The sequence below is a fragment of the Amblyomma americanum genome, chromosome 11 (assembly GCF_052857255.1).
Source record: "Amblyomma americanum isolate KBUSLIRL-KWMA chromosome 11, ASM5285725v1, whole genome shotgun sequence".
Classification (NCBI taxonomy): domain Eukaryota; kingdom Metazoa; phylum Arthropoda; class Arachnida; order Ixodida; family Ixodidae; genus Amblyomma; species Amblyomma americanum.
This window is the reverse complement of record NC_135507.1, coordinates 117437389-117455104: the sequence shown is the minus strand read 5'-3', so window position 1 is coordinate 117455104 and position 17716 is coordinate 117437389. Positions and strand designations below refer to the sequence as shown.

The window sequence follows — 17716 nt, the reverse complement described above, 5'->3', positions numbered from 1 at the left end:
TCGTCGCGAAAAGAGAAGAGCTTAAAAACACCAGATCCAGTATTGCCGAAGACCTCGTGGACTTATCAACTATCTGTTTTAATCCAAATGACAAAGAAAAATTGACAAGTTCATTACTGATTCCAATGTCTTGACCAGTAATGGATAATGTATGCCATTGAATTCCGGGAAGATTGAAGTCTCCTAGGATAATTATATTTGGATTGTTGATATGATGAGAATGCAAGAAGTTACTTAAAGAATGCACGTGGTCTACGGGAGTGCCTGGTGGTCGATACACCGCACCAATAACAAATGATTTGTTACCTACGTAGAGTTTGCACCAAGTTGACTCTATTTCGACAGGGACCGAAATTTCAACAAATTTCAGGCTAGACTTAATGAAGAGAGCGACACCGCCTCCTTTCCCATGCTGCCTGTCCGCCCTAATTACAACGAAACCTGGAGGAGTTATTTCAGGGTCAATTATACCATCATGTAGCCACGTTTCGGTGACCGCAATGACATCAGGCGAATGAGTTAGAATTAAAGAGATAAAATTTGGAAGCTTGTTTACTAAACTTCTGGCATTGATGTTCAGAACACGAAGGTTGGCGGCGGTGTCCCGTCAGTCAGGATCTGCGGGTGGCTTGGCAGCAGTAGCATTAGCAGCAGCAGTGTCCGGGGGCGTTGATTTCGAATCTTTGACCAAACTTTTCTCAACATCATCCCAGTTGTACCGCACGCTATCAATAAACACGTGGTCATAACGCAAATGAACCTTCGAGGCACTGTCACGATAAGATTGCGTTGCATCCCATATTTTTTTCCGGATCAATAGAACGTGAGCAGAGAAATCCTCGGATAAGCTAATGCCTGAATTTTTGAGCCTATGAGCATTTTTTAACGCTTGAGTTTTTTCCCGAAAGTCAAGTAGCTTAACGATGACAGGACGAGGGCGCCCTTCCTGCTTTCTACCTAGCCGATGATACCTTTCTATTTTAGGACAATCCAAGTGAAGGTTATCGATGAATACCTTAGTCACCGCAATGAACAGAGCTTTGTTAGTTTCTTCATCTTCTTCAGCAAGACCGTGAAATATAAGATTGTTTCTGCGAGAACGGTTTTCCAGCTCATCATTTCTTGAAACAAGCTTGCTAACAACCTCAGACAACGAATTCAACTGGCGTTGCACGGCCCCGTCGCTTGCGTCGCCGTTCAAGGTAGGCGAGCTTGACTCAAGAGCAGAGACTCGTGATTCAAGTGCCTCAAAACGAGAGTTCACTCTCTGCTGGAAACGTTTTATATCTACAATATCTTCGGCCATTTTTCTCTGGCCCGCAAGCAATTCGGCAAGCATTTCATTAATAGCTGGCTGATTGGAAGTGGTGCAAGCGTCATCAGTGCTTGCTACTTGAACATTAGCGGAAGAAGATGTAGAACGTGTGCCTGGTTTTGAACCGGGATTGCTGTGAGAGGGTCCAGGATTAGTTTCCACATCTCCGCTTAAGAGAACACTAGCAATGCAGTAAACAAGCTGTGAATACAACGATACAGACACATAACGAAAACCGCGATTGTGTGGGCGAGGAAACAGCATCAAAAATCTGTCATCAGAGCGGACGCAACGTGCGTTTTCAAGAAAACGTACCTGCGTGAAGAATAAGAAGCGGATCAGCATGCTGCCGCTTTCGCTGTCTCCTAGCCCACTGGCAGACCGCTGTGTAGGCATTGCTTTTATACGATCCGTGAGTGACGTCACAGAACTTGGCTTTAAGATGACCGGTAGATCGAAGATGACATCGTCGAAGGGAGATGCTCGGCCAGGTTGCGCAGTGGAGGGAACACCCGTGCTGTCTTTTACAGGAAAGGTAGGGCAGTCCACACTCGCACAGAGGTCATCCATGTGTAGGATTGGTGATGGCGATGGAACTGAAGTCCGTAGTGCAAGGAAGCAAGGCGCCGCTGTAGTCCCGACGAAGGCACCAGCGAGGCAGGCGCAGAACTGCGTGAAGAATAAGAAGCGGATCAGCATGTTGCCGCTTTCGCTGTCTCCTAGCCCACTGGCAGACTGCTGTGTGGGCATTGCTTTTATACGATCCGTGGGTGATGTCACAGAACTTGGCTAAATACCTTAGTATCTAAATACCTTAGCTGCCCACCTGTTATCGTCGAATTTTCCCAGGCCTTCTGCACACCGTATTGCACTCTGAGGTCCCCGTGCTTCGAACGATGCCCAGCCCATATCTCCCTGTACTGCCTCGTTTGTGGTTTTCCCGTGGGCACCTAGTGCTAATCTTCCAACAGCTCTCTGATTTACTTCTAATCTCGACTGAACTTCTGCTCTTAAGCACGGAACCGCATTTCCGAAAGTAAACCCTGCACCATTATTCCTTTGCAAATACCTCTCAGTACTTCATACCTGTTGTACCCCCCCAATGCCCTATGTTTCATTATCACGGCATCTCTTTGCCCTTTTGCTATAAGAGTCTGTTCATGCTTTTCCGTGTATATCTGATCTTTGTTCACCCATGCTCTAAGATACATGTATTTGGCCACTCAGGGGTTTTCATGGCCTTGTATTGTAAGCTCCTGGTCACTGAAACCTAAAGTGTCTCCTTCATCTCCACAGCAATTAACCAGAGTTTGTAAATCTTCCGGTCTGCTAACAGTACAATATCGTCCACATACATTAAACCCGGTAGTCGTTGCTCAACAACCTTTCTGCTTAATCTGTATGACATCATATTACAACCTAGATTGCTTCCTTGCAGTCTTCTTTCTATAGTTATATGAAGCATGAACAGCAGCGGTGATAGATGACAACCTTGCCTTTATCCTTTGTGTACTTCGACAGTTGTCGTACTATGAATTCCTTCCCATGTTATTTCAAGTTTATTTTCTCTATATATTTCCTCTAGAAAATCAATTACTTCATGACTGATACCTTCATCTTTTAATATGTTCCACAGGAGCTCCCTGTTCACATTGTCGTATGCACTGCTTATGTCCAGGAAGGCTAAATACAGAGGTCTGTTTTCCGCCTTAGCCATTTCTACGCATTGGGTAAACACGAACAGGCTATCATCTAAGCGCTTACCACTTCTGAACCTGTTCGGAAGTTTTCCGAGTATTCTAGCTATTACTTTCTACTCATGACTACATTTTTAATTTCACCGCCTGCATCGCCAGCCTGTATATAACTGATGTTATCGTAATCGATCGGAAGGATTTTAAGTTCGTCTTATCACCTTTCCCTTTATAGACAAGATTCATTTTACTTGGTTTCCAGCTGTGCACAATTTGCTTATTTGTTATGACTGCCTCCAATGCTTTTATCAGCGTTTCCTTGCCTCTTGGGCCAAGTTCATTAATTAGCTTGATTGGAATTTCTTCTATCCCTGCGGACGTGCTTTTTGGAATATTTGCTTCCGCCTTTTTCCAGTTAAGGTTGGTCAGTTCTAAGCTGTTTTCTATAGTGCTGCCCTGTGTTGCTCCTTCATTTGGGGCAATTACCCTATTGTCTTTCCTAAATGACTCAGCTATAACTGATGCAATTGATGTAGTTCACAGCGTCAGCTCCCTGTAAACATTTTCCCTCACCATCGTGAATCTGTTCCTGCTTTCTGTGATTTGTTTTGCCCAGCCAGGTTATATGGTTCCAGAATTTTATTGGCCCCCTTTAGTTGCATCGCGAACTTCAGCCAGCCAGCAATCAGAGGACTGCTTTATTTTAGCTTGGACGAGGACCTGCACTTGCTGTTTCTTTTATCGATAAGATTCCCATTTTTGGCCTATTTCCTCTTCAGGTAACTACGGCCTCTTTGCTTCTCTGGGTTCCCGTGATGCCAGCCGTCGCTGTTCGATGGCCTCCCTAAATTCCTTATTCCATCAACTTCGTGGCTCCCTCTTTCCTCTCCAGCGGTTTACTCCTTTTACTTGTTTTATTTTAGCACTAATGAGTTGTTCAAACTGATTATAATCCCACTTTTCCATGGGATGTTTCTCTATTGATTCCTCTATGCCAGTACCTATTAGCGCTGTTTGTTAGTCATTTAATTTTGTGTACTCTTTTTGACTTCTTCCCTGCATTTCGCTTTTGAGCAGGGCTCCCAACTGTAGACTAATACGCTTATGATCTTTTCCGAGGCTGTACTTCCCCTCGTTGTCTATTTCCATTATTGCGAGCTTGTTATACATCCCCTGCGACATTAAGCAGCAGTCAATGGTCGTTTGCTTGTTACGGGATTCCCACATGATTTGTCCTTCGCACTTTCTCTATTTACAATAATAGGTTGTGTCGCTCACAGAAGGCTAGCATCAACTTCCCGTTACAATCTGTGTATCTGTCCAGATCCTCGATGTGGCCATTCATGTCGCCCAGCAGAATAATATCGGCACCTTCTCCAAACTGCTTCATATCATCATTGAGACACTTAACTAGGTCCTTGTTTTCTTGCCTGCATTTGTCCCTTGTCCCTAAATAAAGTAGTCCTAGCCATTTCCTTTTACGGGCAATTGTACCCTATACCCAGACATGTTCTTTGCAGGTTGACTTTATTCTTTGCCAATTTGTTCCTTGATGTATCAGCATACCTACTCCTCCTCCTTTCCTCTCCGTTGTTGTTCTGCTGCTCTCTTCCCAGACGTAGCCATCAATAAACGGTGGGTCTTTTAGATCCCTGAGATGTGTCTCGCAAAGCGCGTATACACCTGCTTCTTCGTCCTTTAACTGCTGTTCTATTTCTAGCCAAGTCGCTCTCTTTCTACCGCCTTGCATGTTTATGTACCTGATCCTGGTGTTAAATTTCTTTTTTGTAGTTTTCTTCCTGGACCTCCTAGTGGCCACTTCGTTGGGGTCATTCGCTATTGTTACACTTTCTACTGTGCTTTTACCTACCCCTACAAAGTCCCTACTGAGTTCAGCGCCAGTGCATCTTTGTGGCGTTGCGGCAAAGTAAAACATGCTTTTGCGCTAGTTGGTTCATAGGATCAGTAAGTATGAAACTGCGTGAAGAATACGGTATGGGAGGAGAACACAAAGATGCACACACTAAGCCAGAGCTTCGGACTTGATTTATTTCCTGAAAATATGGGACTTATAAGTGTCTTTAACATAACAAAGGAAGAAGATCATGCACGAGGCAGCGACTAAGAAAATACCAAGGCCACGCGTTCATTAAAACTGATGGAAAATCTGGATATATGCCCATGTAAGAATTCTATCTTTTTTCTTGGTAACGATAACACAGGTGAACTGGTGCAGCTGTCGCAACTTTTTGCGATGTCCAGTGCCTTGATTGTTTTTCTTTCCATTTTAGAGTGGTAGCTCTACTCCTCCCATGCAAAACCTAAAGGCCATGTCGCTTCGAAGAATGACCTTCGAGTGGCGGAGCAGGGGTGTGGATGTGACGTACGTCATGCCATGTGACTCGCCGCGCCTTGGCACAGCCGCGGCGCGCAGAGTTGGCGGTGTTTGCTCGCCTTTGCAACTGCGTTTAACAATGTGATTAAATGCTGACCTCGCAGTTTTTCTTGTTTCTTTACTTTTTGTTTTTATTTCTATTTGTTTTTAGTTTTTGTTTTAGTTTTTTAATTCATGGTTTATTTCATTATATACACGTTGCTTAAGAACTGTTTAAACAACTTTTACACTTTTGTTTTATTTATCGCAAAACTTATGATTGACAGTTCATGCGGACAACTACCGTCTACAGCTTCCATCTACAACTTCCATCCATGCCACTCATGAGCCAAGGAAGGGTTTCGCCTTAAAATACGTTCACGTAGCATAACAAATGACTTGCGAACAATGTTCTTAGCTCAATTAAACACCAAAATTATTTCTTACCAGAAAAACAAGGTGACGCGTTGAAAAGCGTGTTGAGGTGGGCGTAACAATTTGTTCTAGTAATGTTGGGAGTAACCAGCCGCACATGACCGGCTCAGCAGCATTTCTGTGGAAACTGGACGCGTGGATGCAACCCGGTGGATGTACGATAAGCTATCTGCTTTTGAGGTGAAGTGAAAGCGCACATCGCTACGGCACCTTTTTTCGCTACGGAAATTTTTTCGCCCCACTTTCTTCAGCCGGTGTGATAATGCATGGACGTAAGGGATGACAGCAATCTTTCGGCGATTCGTGACCTCATCTTCCTGAGGAGCACGCTTATGCTCCGATTTGATTTTGTCCATCACATTTCGCATAACCTTCCAATAGATGCCTCAGGCAAACCAGCGTCCTTAATTCTTTGGACAGGGCAGCCGGTTCGAACTTGGCGCTGCACTGCAGGCAACCTAAGCACACGTGCGCCCCATTGCTTCATCAGACATCCGTCATCTTCAAACATAAAGATCAGATAGTAAGGGAACTAGTAGAGGCATATCATATTGACAAGGGGGGTGCAGCATGCATTAGCAAGCCCTCATTATCATTGGCTAACCATGAAATCACCTGTTTGGAGTATGCATTTGCAGCAAGGTAGATTTAATGTGTTCAGTGATGACGCAGTGTTTCTTGAATATTTTTTGTTCGGTGTAGTGTTTGGCGGGAATAGTATATGTACACACGTGCGTAATAAATCACCAGTTGAAAGTCTGTGCTCGTGTCGTCGTGTTTGTTCCGTCCTCGTGTTTTTTTCCGCGCTGTTTTACCGTGGATAACAGTAACCAACTTGCTCAGCTTTCCGTACTTCTAATTGGAAGCAAAAAAACGCTGGGCTAAAAATTGAATGTTGCTCCCAGTTGAAAAGTACCCAACAGCATATAAATTCTATATCATACTGATCAAAAGCAGTCGCAACATAAAAAAGATAAAAATAAATGAAAATAAAATAGGAATAGAAAATACATAAAATTAAAGTAGATAAATACAAAAAATTATAAAAAAAAAAACAAAGCGGTAAATCACATTTGAAATCAGGCCCACAGCTCAGGACTCGTTTTCATAATTTCGACCACCTGGGGATCTTTAACGTGCACTGACATCGCACAGCACACGGGCGCCTTAGCGTTTTTCCTCCATAAAAACGCAGCCGCCGCGGTCGGGTTCGAACCCGGGAACTCCGGATCAGTAGGGCGCTCGACTACTGATCCGGAGTTCCCGGGTTCGAACCCGACCGCGGGGGTTGCGTTTTTATGGAGGAAAAACGCTAAGGCGCCCGTGTGCTGTGCGATGTCAGTGCACGTTAAAGATCCCCAGGTGGTCGAAATTATTCCGGAGCCCTCCACTACGGCACTTCATTCTTCCTTTCTTCTTTCACTCCCTCCCTTGTCCCTTCCCTAACGGCGCGGTTCAGGTGTCCAACGATATATGAGACAGATACTGCGCCATTTCCTTTCCCCAAAAACCAATTATTATTATTATTATTATTTAGAAAAAACAAAACAAGGATCAAACCCACATGATGGATTTGATAAGGCGTGTGTGAACATTGGGAACACCGTCCCAAGCGTTCCAGTAAACATTAAGTTTGCAGCTGCTTCGAAAGGGGTTGACGTCATTCTAAGCCCTCATGTGAAGTGTAAACCGCACAATGTATAACGGCGCCTGCAAACAACAAATCACATTCCTTCTCCCCGCGTGTGTTTCCCTGTAAAAATTACGGTTGCGTAAGCTACTGCGAGTGGAAAAGTACCCAACAGCATAGAAATCGTATATCATACTGATTATAAGGCAGTTTTGAATGTCGTTGTGAAGTAATAAAGGGTAATATAAGTACATTTCACTTGTCTCTGGTTTCACTCTTTAGTGCCACGTGCGTGAATTTTCAAGTGACGTCGCAACGGGTAATTGGGTGTCGTTTTATAGCTTTGCTGTCCAACCACCTTTACAGCGTGGATAGGAGCCACAATTTTGTCTTTTCCTCCGATAGAAACTTTGTTTTCTCCAGATAAGGTAAGAAGTTTTTGCTGTCGCAGCTCTATTGCAGTGCAGCGGGAGATTACTGCCCGTGCTGGTGCGGGGCAGTAATCTATCCGCATCATGTTAAATACGCTTTTATGCCGCATTGACGAGATCCTGTCATCATGAGGTTCAAGGCAGTTTTGACACCCAGAACAGTCGGCTGAAAGCAGCAGGTTGCCCGACGAGACTGCTATCCAGTGTCGCAGAAGGGATTCTGCAAGCACCTAGAGGCAGAACATATGTCACAACCACATCAGAATAAAGGAAGCCGTACGCAGTCATTCCTTGCATTAATGGCATTTCCCACAGTCTCAAAAGGGCAAGAGCAAGAGCTGGTGTAAAAGTGCTCATGTCAGCACCCAACAAGTTAAGGAGCCAGTGCGCCAAAGTCAACAGCGAGCAAAGGAAAAAAATCAATGCAAGAAAAAACACCTGAGAAAACATGTGGAATGTGTGAAAAGCGGGGTTTATGAAATACTTCTGTCATGGGGACGCACTTACATTGGTCAAACAGGGCGCTGTTTGAATGAACGGCTTCGAGAGCACAAAAGATCCCTAAAGGGCGCCATCAGCAGTGAATTAGCAAAACATTGCAGAGAGCTTGAATGCGCTCCACAGCTTATCAACACAATGGTCATCCCGTCGTATTTTGATCAACGGACCAGGGAGATTGAAGAAGCCTTCAACATCCGACCAAAGTGCGACATATGCGTCTGCATACCTTCAATAGCGCTTCGTGACAGAGAAATTGATTATCTTCGTGCGATGTCTTAATATTTCACCACGTGTACATCTTATGCGTTTTTCATGCTTCTTTCTTTTCCTTCTGATACGAGAGAGATGTATATATTCGACGAACGTGCATTAAAAATCTGGTTGTTATTCAGCGTCGTGTCCCACCTCTCTCTGTCTCGTGCTGCGCTGCTCCCGTCACAAGATCATGCACCAACCTGCCCAAATTTTCCCCTTGTTAAAGCACATTTCATGTAAACAGGTAAGTCCGAGTGGCCTAGCCATCAAGCATTCACGCGAGTTGACAGATGTATTACAACACCTGTAACGTAAGCATGTGCCTGAAATTTGGCACATATGTGCGCTTAGATGCCTGAAGTCTGCTTGAAAAAAGAATTATTTTATTGAACCGCAGCCGAGAAATCTACCATTAACGCAGTTCAGGAGAGCAAGCTGCCGGGCTAGTTGGTGATGCATGTTGTAAACTATAGGAAGCGCAAAATACCGGACGACGGACAGAGTAAGGGACACAAAAAACAGGTTCACGAGCGCTACTACCAACTGTTTATTGATGCTGTGGTACAGGGGTTATATAGGAACAGAATGTCGAGCATGCGCGTGGAAAAGGCACAGAAACCGCCCATCAGACATGCGCACAAGTTAATCAAAAAAAGAATCTAAAAAGGCACATTCCGATGAATGTGATGACACGTCTGTACGCGTCTGATGATGACACGTCTGTACACGTTTATTCATCGGAATGTGCCTTTTTAGATTCTTTTTTTGATTAACTTGTGCGCATGTCTGATGTGCGGTTTCTGTGCTTTTTCCACGCGCATGCTCGACATTCTGTTCCTATATAACCCCTGTACCACAGCATGAATAAACAGTTGGTAGTAGCGCTCGTGAACCTGTTTTTTGTGTCCCTTACTCTGTCCGTCGTCCGGTATTTTCCGCTTCCTATAGTTTACAACTACCATTAACCTTTTGGGGCTGTCCCTGGGACGCACAACTTTTTGAACACGGCTAGTTGTGGGGACGTTTTTTGGACGCCTTCGGGAAAAATGAGAACCTCCTGGAGACATTCCAAATGTGATGGGATTTGTCTGGGAGATTTTCAGGAGGTTTTGTGTTTGTCGGGCGTCTACCCGCTTCGTGCGATTGTTTCAGAGAAAGGCAGCTGGCAGCATGCTGTAGGTACGTTCGTGAAACACCACCTCGACCAAATTGTGGGACATGGTCTGTACCAGTGTTTGCGCGAACGAGTTACAATTGAGTAACGGCGTTACCGGTATACCGCGTTACTTTTTTCGATAACTTAGTAACGTACTCGTTACCATCACAACAAATACAAAACCTCCTCAAAATATCCCAGAAATATCCCATCAGAACATTTGGAATCTCCAGGAGGTGCTCATTTTCCCGAAGACATTCTAAAAACGTTCCCGCAACTAGCCGTGTCCAAAAAGTTGTGCGTCCCTGGAATAGCCCCAAAAGGTTAATGCTGGATTTCTCGGCTCTGGCTCAATAAAATTATTTCTTCTTTTTCATGCAGACTTCAGGCATCTAAGCGCACATATGTGCCAAATTTCAGGCACATGCTTACGTTACAGGTGGTGTAAGACATCTGTCCACTCGTGTGAATTCATGCTGGCTAGGCCACTCGGACTTACCTGTTTACATGAAATGTGCTTTAACAAGGTGAAAATTTGCGCTGGTTGGTGCATGATCTTGTGACGGGAGCAGTGCAGTACGAGACAGAGAGAGGCGTGACACGACACTGAATAACAACCAGATTTTTAATGCACGTTCGTCGAATATATACATCTCGCTCGTACGAGAAGGAAAAGTAAGAAGCATGAAAAACGCATAAGATGTACACGTGGCAAAAATATTAAGACATCGTACGCAGATAATCAATTTCTCTGTCATGAAGCGCTATTTATTTATTTAAGCATACTGTAAGCCTAGTTAGGCTCTTACAGGAGTGGGCAAAATAATGGGACAATTATACAAACAATAGCATATCCAGTATAACATACACGAGATACAAAACATGCGCCTGCAGTAAAAAAGACCATAGCAAGTGGGCTGGGACCATCAACGGTCAAAGGTATTGAAGGTATGCAGACGCATACGTCGCTCTTTTGTCGGATGTTGAAGGCTTCATCAATCTCCCTGGTCCATTGATCAAAATATAACAGGATGACCATTGCGTTGATAAGCTGCGGAGCACATTCATGCTCTCTGCAATGTTTTGCTAATTCACTGCTGATGGCGCCCTTTAGGGATCTTTTGTGCTCTCGAAGCCGTTCATTCAAACAGCGCCCTGTTTGACCAATGTATGTGCGTCCCCATGACAGAGGTATTTCATAAACCCCGCTTTTCACACATTCCACATGTTTTCTCAGGTGTTTTTTCTTGCATTGATTTTTTTCCTTTGCTCGCTGTTGACTTTGGCGCACTGGCTCCTTAACTTGTTGGGTGCTGACATAAGCACTTTTGAGACTGTGGGAAATGCCATTAATGCAAGGAATGAACGCGTACGGCTTCCTTTATTCTGATGTTGTGACATATTTTCTGCCTCTAGGTGCTTGCAGAATACTTTCTGCGACACTGGATAGCAGTCCCGTAGGGCAACCTGCTGCTTTCAGCCGACGGTTCTGGGTGTCAAAACTGCCTTGTCAATGCTTCGCTCATTGCTGTTTTTTTCTACCCCCGCTTGATGATCTTGGAGTGCGTAGATGTCTAGGGGAGCAGTCCCTTCTAGCTTTGTGGTCCGTACCGCCAGCATATGTGAGCGCCTAGAAAGGTGAGCCTTAAGCCAAGAAATCGCATAACGTTGTTTTCTGGGAGTTCACTCGTTATTTCTAGTCCTAGTCCTTCTGGTCCTTAGCAAAAGCAGCAATAAGAGCCGCACAGTACATGGCCGGGCGCCTTCTGCATTTCGCCTCCATCGAACGAAACGCGGCCGCATCGGCCGGGATTGAACCCGTGTACTCGGGCTCAGCAGTCGAGAGCACTACCCGCAGAACCACCGCGCCGAGGCTCCGGTCGCAAAATGTAAAGGAGGCACTCACAGAAGCAAACATATGCGCACGGAAAGGATGCCATGTAAAGGGCGCTCGATTACAACAGCGTTCATACGAGGTGGATGGGTTGCGGGTCACACCGAACATTGGAATAATGGCAGTAACGTTAAATTCCGCACTGGAATGTCATATTAATGTTGAACATTATTAAATAACATTATGTGTTATAAAGAAAGCATTAGTTCAACAATGAGAGTAAATATTATTTTGATATAGTTACTTTTTAATGTTAATATATTGTTAAAAATTGCCATACAATGTTATTTGTTGTTCGAAAACATTTCTGAGAAAGCTGTATAGCTTTCCTTTGTAGCCGTATGGCTGCGCTCGGGTGGATGCCAGTGTGTAATTACTTCCTTATTGCTAAAACATTAGTATAATGTTCCAAATTTACATTGTTTCAATATAGTCCTCTAAACATTATTACAATGTTCGATTCATTAATATTGTAGAGCGGTTTATTGGCACGATGGAAGCTCCGGCTACGAAGACCTTGGCGCAGGCAATCTACGAGGCAGAGAGCCGAGAGACCAGACACAAGCGGCAGTGTTCCATCCAGCACGAGCATCCAACCGGCCGCGCGAGCTCTTCGTCGTCGTTGGCTTCGGGGCTGGTTCATCTTCATTCCAAGTGCCCCGGCGGAAAGAGGGAGCCATCCTGGCGACTCAAGGAGAGGAGACTACGAGGGGGCTATAATACGGCTTCAAGCGGCTGACGTGAACGACGTCGCGGCCACGGCGGCGATGGTCCGAAGAAGGTGTCACCGGTTCGATAATGTAGTTGATCGGTGACGTACGCTCCAAGATGCGGTAAGGGCCGATGTGCTTGGCCGAAAATTTGGACGTATTCGGAACAGAGAGCCAGACCAGTGAGCCAGTGGAGAAGTGAACCGCGGGCGTGTCTTGATCGGAAGCATGGGTACGGAGACCTTGACGTTCGGCGGTGAACGAGCGAGCCAACTGGCGGCACTGCTCAGCATGGCGGGTGATGTCAGAGAGGGAAGCATATTCCGAGCTGTCGGGGTTGTAGGGAAGGATTGTATCCAACATACAAGAAGGTTCGCGTCCGAATAAAAGAAAGAATGGGGAAAAGCCGGTGGTTGCTTGAGAGGCGGTGTTATATGCACAGGTGACGAACGGAAGAACCTGATCCCAATTGGAGCTGTCGGAGTGAATGTACATGGCGATCATGTCCCCAAGAGTACGGTTGAAGCGTTCGGTGAGGCCGTTGGTTTGAGGGTGGTAAGCAGTAGTGGTGCGGTGGACTGTGTGGCACGCAGCGAGAAGCTCGTGAAGAACTTCAGACAAGAAAACACGGCCGCGGTCACTGAGAAGTTCGCGAGGAGCGCCGTGACGCAAGACAAAGTGATGAAGAAGGAAGAAGGTTACATCGCGAGCAGTAGCCGCAGGTAGGGCAGCGGTCTCAGCATACCGAGTGAGGTGGTCCACGGCGACTATGATTCAGCGATTCCCAGCGGTCGTGAAGGGAAGTGGCCCATATAGGTCGATGCCCACACGATCAAAAGTGCGGGCCGGACACGGTAATGGCTGTAACGGGGCAGTCGAAGGGCGAGGTGTCGACTTCCGCTGCTGACAGGCCGTTCAGGAGCGAACGTAGCGACGAACGAAGTTGTACATGCCCCGCCAATAGTACCTCTGGCGTAGTCGCTCGTACGTTTTCAGCGAGCCAGCGTGAGCGCTCTGAGGATCGGCATGGTGGTGTTCACAAATCTCAGTGCGGAGATGTCGGGGAATCACGAGAAGCCACTTGCGGCCATCTGGACGATAGTTGCGCCGGTACAGAAGACCGTCGCGAAGGGCAAAATGGGAAGCCTGGCGACGAAGTGCTCGAGGGAAGGAGGCCGTAGAGGGTGCACGAAGTACGTCGAGCAGCGATGAAATCCATGGATCTTGGCGTTGTTGATGGGGCATGTCCATGGTAGTGAGAGCTGCGAGTAGGGATGCAGATATTGGCGAAGAGGGCGCAGGAGAGGGCAGTGGGGAGCGGGACAAGGCGTCGGCGTCGGAGTGCTTGCGGCCCGATCGGTAAACTACGGTGATATCGAATTCCTGAAGAAGGAGGGCCCAGCGGCTTAGGCGCCCTGAGGGATCTTTGAGTGAAGCCAACCAGCACAAAGCGTGATGATCGGTGACGACGGTGAACGGACGGCCATATAAGTATGGGCGGAATTTTGTTAGAGCCCACACTACGGCGAGACACTCCTTTTCCGTCACGGTGTAGTTCGACTCAGCCTTGGTGAGGGCACGGCTGGCGTACGCAACGACGTATTCAGGAAATTCGGGCTTGCGCTGGGCAAGGACAGCCCCGAGGCCGATTCCGCTTGCGTCGGTGTGCACTTCAGTAGGGGCACTGGGGTCGTAGTGTCGAAGGATAGGTGGTGAGGTTAGAAAACGACGGAGCGCAGCAAAAGCGTCGTCGCAGGCCGAGTCCCACGTAGACAGGTCGGCGGGACCATTAAGAAGTTTCGTCAGGGGCGCGACGATGGAGGCGAAATTGGGAACAAATCGCCGAAAATAGGAGCAGAGACCCACAAATCGGCGCACTTGTTTTGTAGAAGTCGGTTTAGGGAAGTCAGCGACAGCACGGAGTTTGTCAGGATCGGGCAGGACGCCGTCTTTGGAGACGAGGTGGCCGAGTATTGTCAGCTGCCGGGCACCAAAGTGACATTTTTTGAGATTGAGTTGAAGGCCAGCATTGGTGAGGCAGCTCAATATCTGGCGCAAGCGCTTGAGATGCGTCGGAAAATCGGGCGAAAACACGACATCATCTAAATTGCAGAGACAAACAGTCCACTTCAGGCCGCGCAAGATGTTGTCCATCATTCGTTCAAACGTTGCGGGAGCGTTAAGGCGCGCTCACATTAGCGGGAAAACGCGCAACGCAGGACGTTTTCCGCGTGCCGCTTCCCGCGCAAGCCGGTTTTTCTCCCGCAGACAGCCTGCTGTGCCGTACCGCAGAGCGATGGGTCCGGTACCTATTTTTCCCGTGCCGCTGACGAGAACAGCCAATGGGCGCCGACCGTGAACCGTGACGTCGCTCCCAGTTCAGTGACGCCGTCGGCGGAGGCGGAGGCTGCGCGCGTCCGGCCGGCCAGCCGGCCGGCCGGGCACTCGGCGGCTTCTTTGCCAGCATGAACATGCGACTTGAGACGGTGCACAAGCGACGGTGCAGAAGCAGCGAACAAACAAGTACGTTTACCGGAGCCAACAGCTTATCGCTCGAACCAGCCATCCTCGAGACAAAAAGGGCGAAGGGAGGGGAGCTAGCAGACGATCAAGACAACGACGCGAGAAAAGGGTGCGCTTTCCAGTCTTCTCTGGTGTCACGTGACTATCCCCTTCTCTTTCTGCTCGTTCGGGTCCTCCCTCAGCGCCTCCTCTCTTCACATTCCAAGACAACTGCAGCGAGAAAACGCGCGCAGTGTTAGCGTCATTCTGAGGAGCTGCGAGGCAGCGTCGACGTTGACGCTGTGCCGGTGCGGGAAGCTTCCCGCTAGTGTGAGCGCGCCTTTACAGAGGCCGAATGGCATCACGTTGAACTCATAGAGTCCGTCAGGGGTGACGAACGCCGTTTTAGGACGGTCGGACTCAGCCATCGGGACTTGCCAATAGCCGGAACGGAGATCCAGGGAGGAGAAGAACTCTGCGCCTTGCAAGCAGTCAAGGGCGTCGTCAATACGTGGTAGCGGGTAGACGTCTTTGCGCGTAATTTTGTTGAGCCGGCGATAGTCCACGCAAAATCGTATCGAGCCATCCTTCTTTTTAACCAGGACGACTGGGACGACCAAGGGCTGGCGGAAGGTTGAATAATGCCGCGTTGTAGCATGTCGTCAACTTGCTCAGTTATGACGCGGCGCTCGGGAGGCGACACACGGTAGGGGCGCTGACGGAGAGGAGCATGGGTTCCGGTGTCAATGTGGTGCTCGACAGTGGTCGCACGGCCCAAAGAATTCGACTGGTGGTCAAACGATGAGCGAAACTGGTTGAGCAGGGCAAGGAGCTGCGCGCGGTGAGCAGTGTCGAGAGCGCGGTCAATGCAGCGGTCGAAAATGTCCGATGACAAAGCTGGAGTAGCACCAGGTGGGGTGAGGGCAGCGACTTCGGCACTGGAGGAGGTTACATCAGTGTCGAAGGAAGAGATCAAAGCAGCGGTTTCAAAATGGCCGAGGCACTCGCCACGGAGCAGGGAGAGCGCGGAGAATGAGGTGCTAGAGACGAGGATGGCGGCAGCACCGTGGTGAATGTCGATGACGGCGAAGGGAAGACATAGGTGTCGGCGACAGGCAAGTACAGGGGAAGGCGTGAGGAGAACGGTGGCGTCAAAAACTGAGGCGGCGCAAACAGGGACAAGCACGGCACTGTCAGGGGGAATGTCAGTGTCCTCGGCGACAACAAGCTTAGCAGCACAACGAATCGGAGGCTCGTCGAGGAGCGCATCGCAGAGTGGAGAGAAGACGACGTGCGCACGGGCACAGTCAATGACGGCACTGTGCAGGGAGAGAAAATCCCATCCAAGGATGACGTCATGGGAGCTGGCACGGAGGACTAAAAATTCGACAACATACAAAACATCGGCGATGACGACGCGTGCTGTGCAAGCGGCAGAGGGATGAACGGTATCGGCGCTGGCGGTACGGAGTGAGAGTCCAGAAGATGGGGTTGTAACTTTGCGAAGCGAGCGGCAGAAGTTTTCGTGAATAACAGAAACGGTGGCCCCAGTGTCCACAAGCGCAAGTGTCTTGACTCCGTCGACAAAAACGTCAAGAAGGTTCGGCGGGGAAAGGCGAGGACTTAAGCAGGGCGATGAGTGCGCAGTTCGTGCCCCCGGAACTGCGGCTGCTAGTTTTCCGAATCGGCGCGGACGTTGCGACGCCTCATGGGCGACAATGAGCGGCGGCGAGGCGAAGGCGAGCGGTGGGAAACGTAGGGCTGGCGACCGTGCTCGCGGTCAGGAGAGGTCTCCTCAGGTTGTGGTCCGAAACGTGGGCGAAAGGTACGGTCTGCATCAGGGTAGTCTGGCAGAGGGTGGACAGGCGCATGCAGAGTACGTCGACAGAGGCGCGCGACGTGGCCCGGAAGACCGCAGGCGTAGCATATCGGTCGATTGTCAGCCGTGCGCCAAGGGTTGTAGGTAGTGTTACGTTTCGCCTACGACGCGCGGTATAGCCGGCGCGGATGCAACGGACGCCGGGGCTTCGTTCAAAGTGGCGGTCATTTTGGGCCCGTTCAGTGCTGCCGTAACGCCTCCCGCCAAGCGCGTCCAGGCAGGTTTCAATGCCACGTGTCGTCGTGTGTGTGTGTGTGTGTGTGTGTGTGTGTGTGTGTGTGTGTGTGTGTGTGTGTGTGCATGTTGGTGCCCACGCTTGTCAAAGCGCGGCAGCCGGGGAGAGGAGCTCCCCAACTGGGAGGCGAGGAGGTCTGACCGGCGCCGGCCCGGCGGACGCGCACGTCACGTCTGAACATGCCCGAGCGTCGCCGTATCGGGCGCCTCATCCCGTGCCGTTCCTTCTTGCCCTCGACTCCGAGGGTATAAAAAGCAGCTGCCCCGGACGCCAGAGAGACTTCGATTTCTTCCTTCGAGTAACGTGGTCGCCCTGACCGGCTGCTCTTTTGCGATGCCAGAATAAACAAGTTGTTCTGTTGCCAGTCGACTCATCCTTTGCCGGGACGATCGGATGTTTCCAGCTGTGCCCCAGGCCGCCAGGCCAACGCTACCCTTGGGGCTTGCAACCCATTTGCAACAACTGGTGGCAGCGGTGGGATCGCGACAACGGAGGCCAGCAGCGAAGATATGCGGTCAACTGTATGCTGAGCAGCACAACGACCATCCGGGAGCAGTGCAACGAGCCCTGTGTGATGCTGGTTGCCTGCAGCGGAACGACTGCGCTGAATTCTTGGCTGCGAGGTTTGGTGAGTGCGGGACTTTCTTCTTCTGAGTTTTGCCAGGCTTTTGTTAGTGTCAGAAACAGAGCTGGTAATTGTGGTTG

General features: G+C 48.7%; 1 protein-coding gene across 1 annotated transcript in view; it reads right to left on the bottom strand.

The window, feature by feature from the left end:
* Positions 1-607: 607 nt before the first annotated feature.
* The window catches only part of LOC144109865 (uncharacterized), a 127522-nt gene continuing 110413 nt past the window's right edge, over positions 608-17716 (bottom strand). Inside the window, exon 3 of the mRNA XM_077642638.1 lies at positions 608-1354. Coding sequence (XP_077498764.1) covers positions 608-1354 — 747 coding nt within the window. The remainder of the gene's footprint in view (positions 1355-17716) is intronic.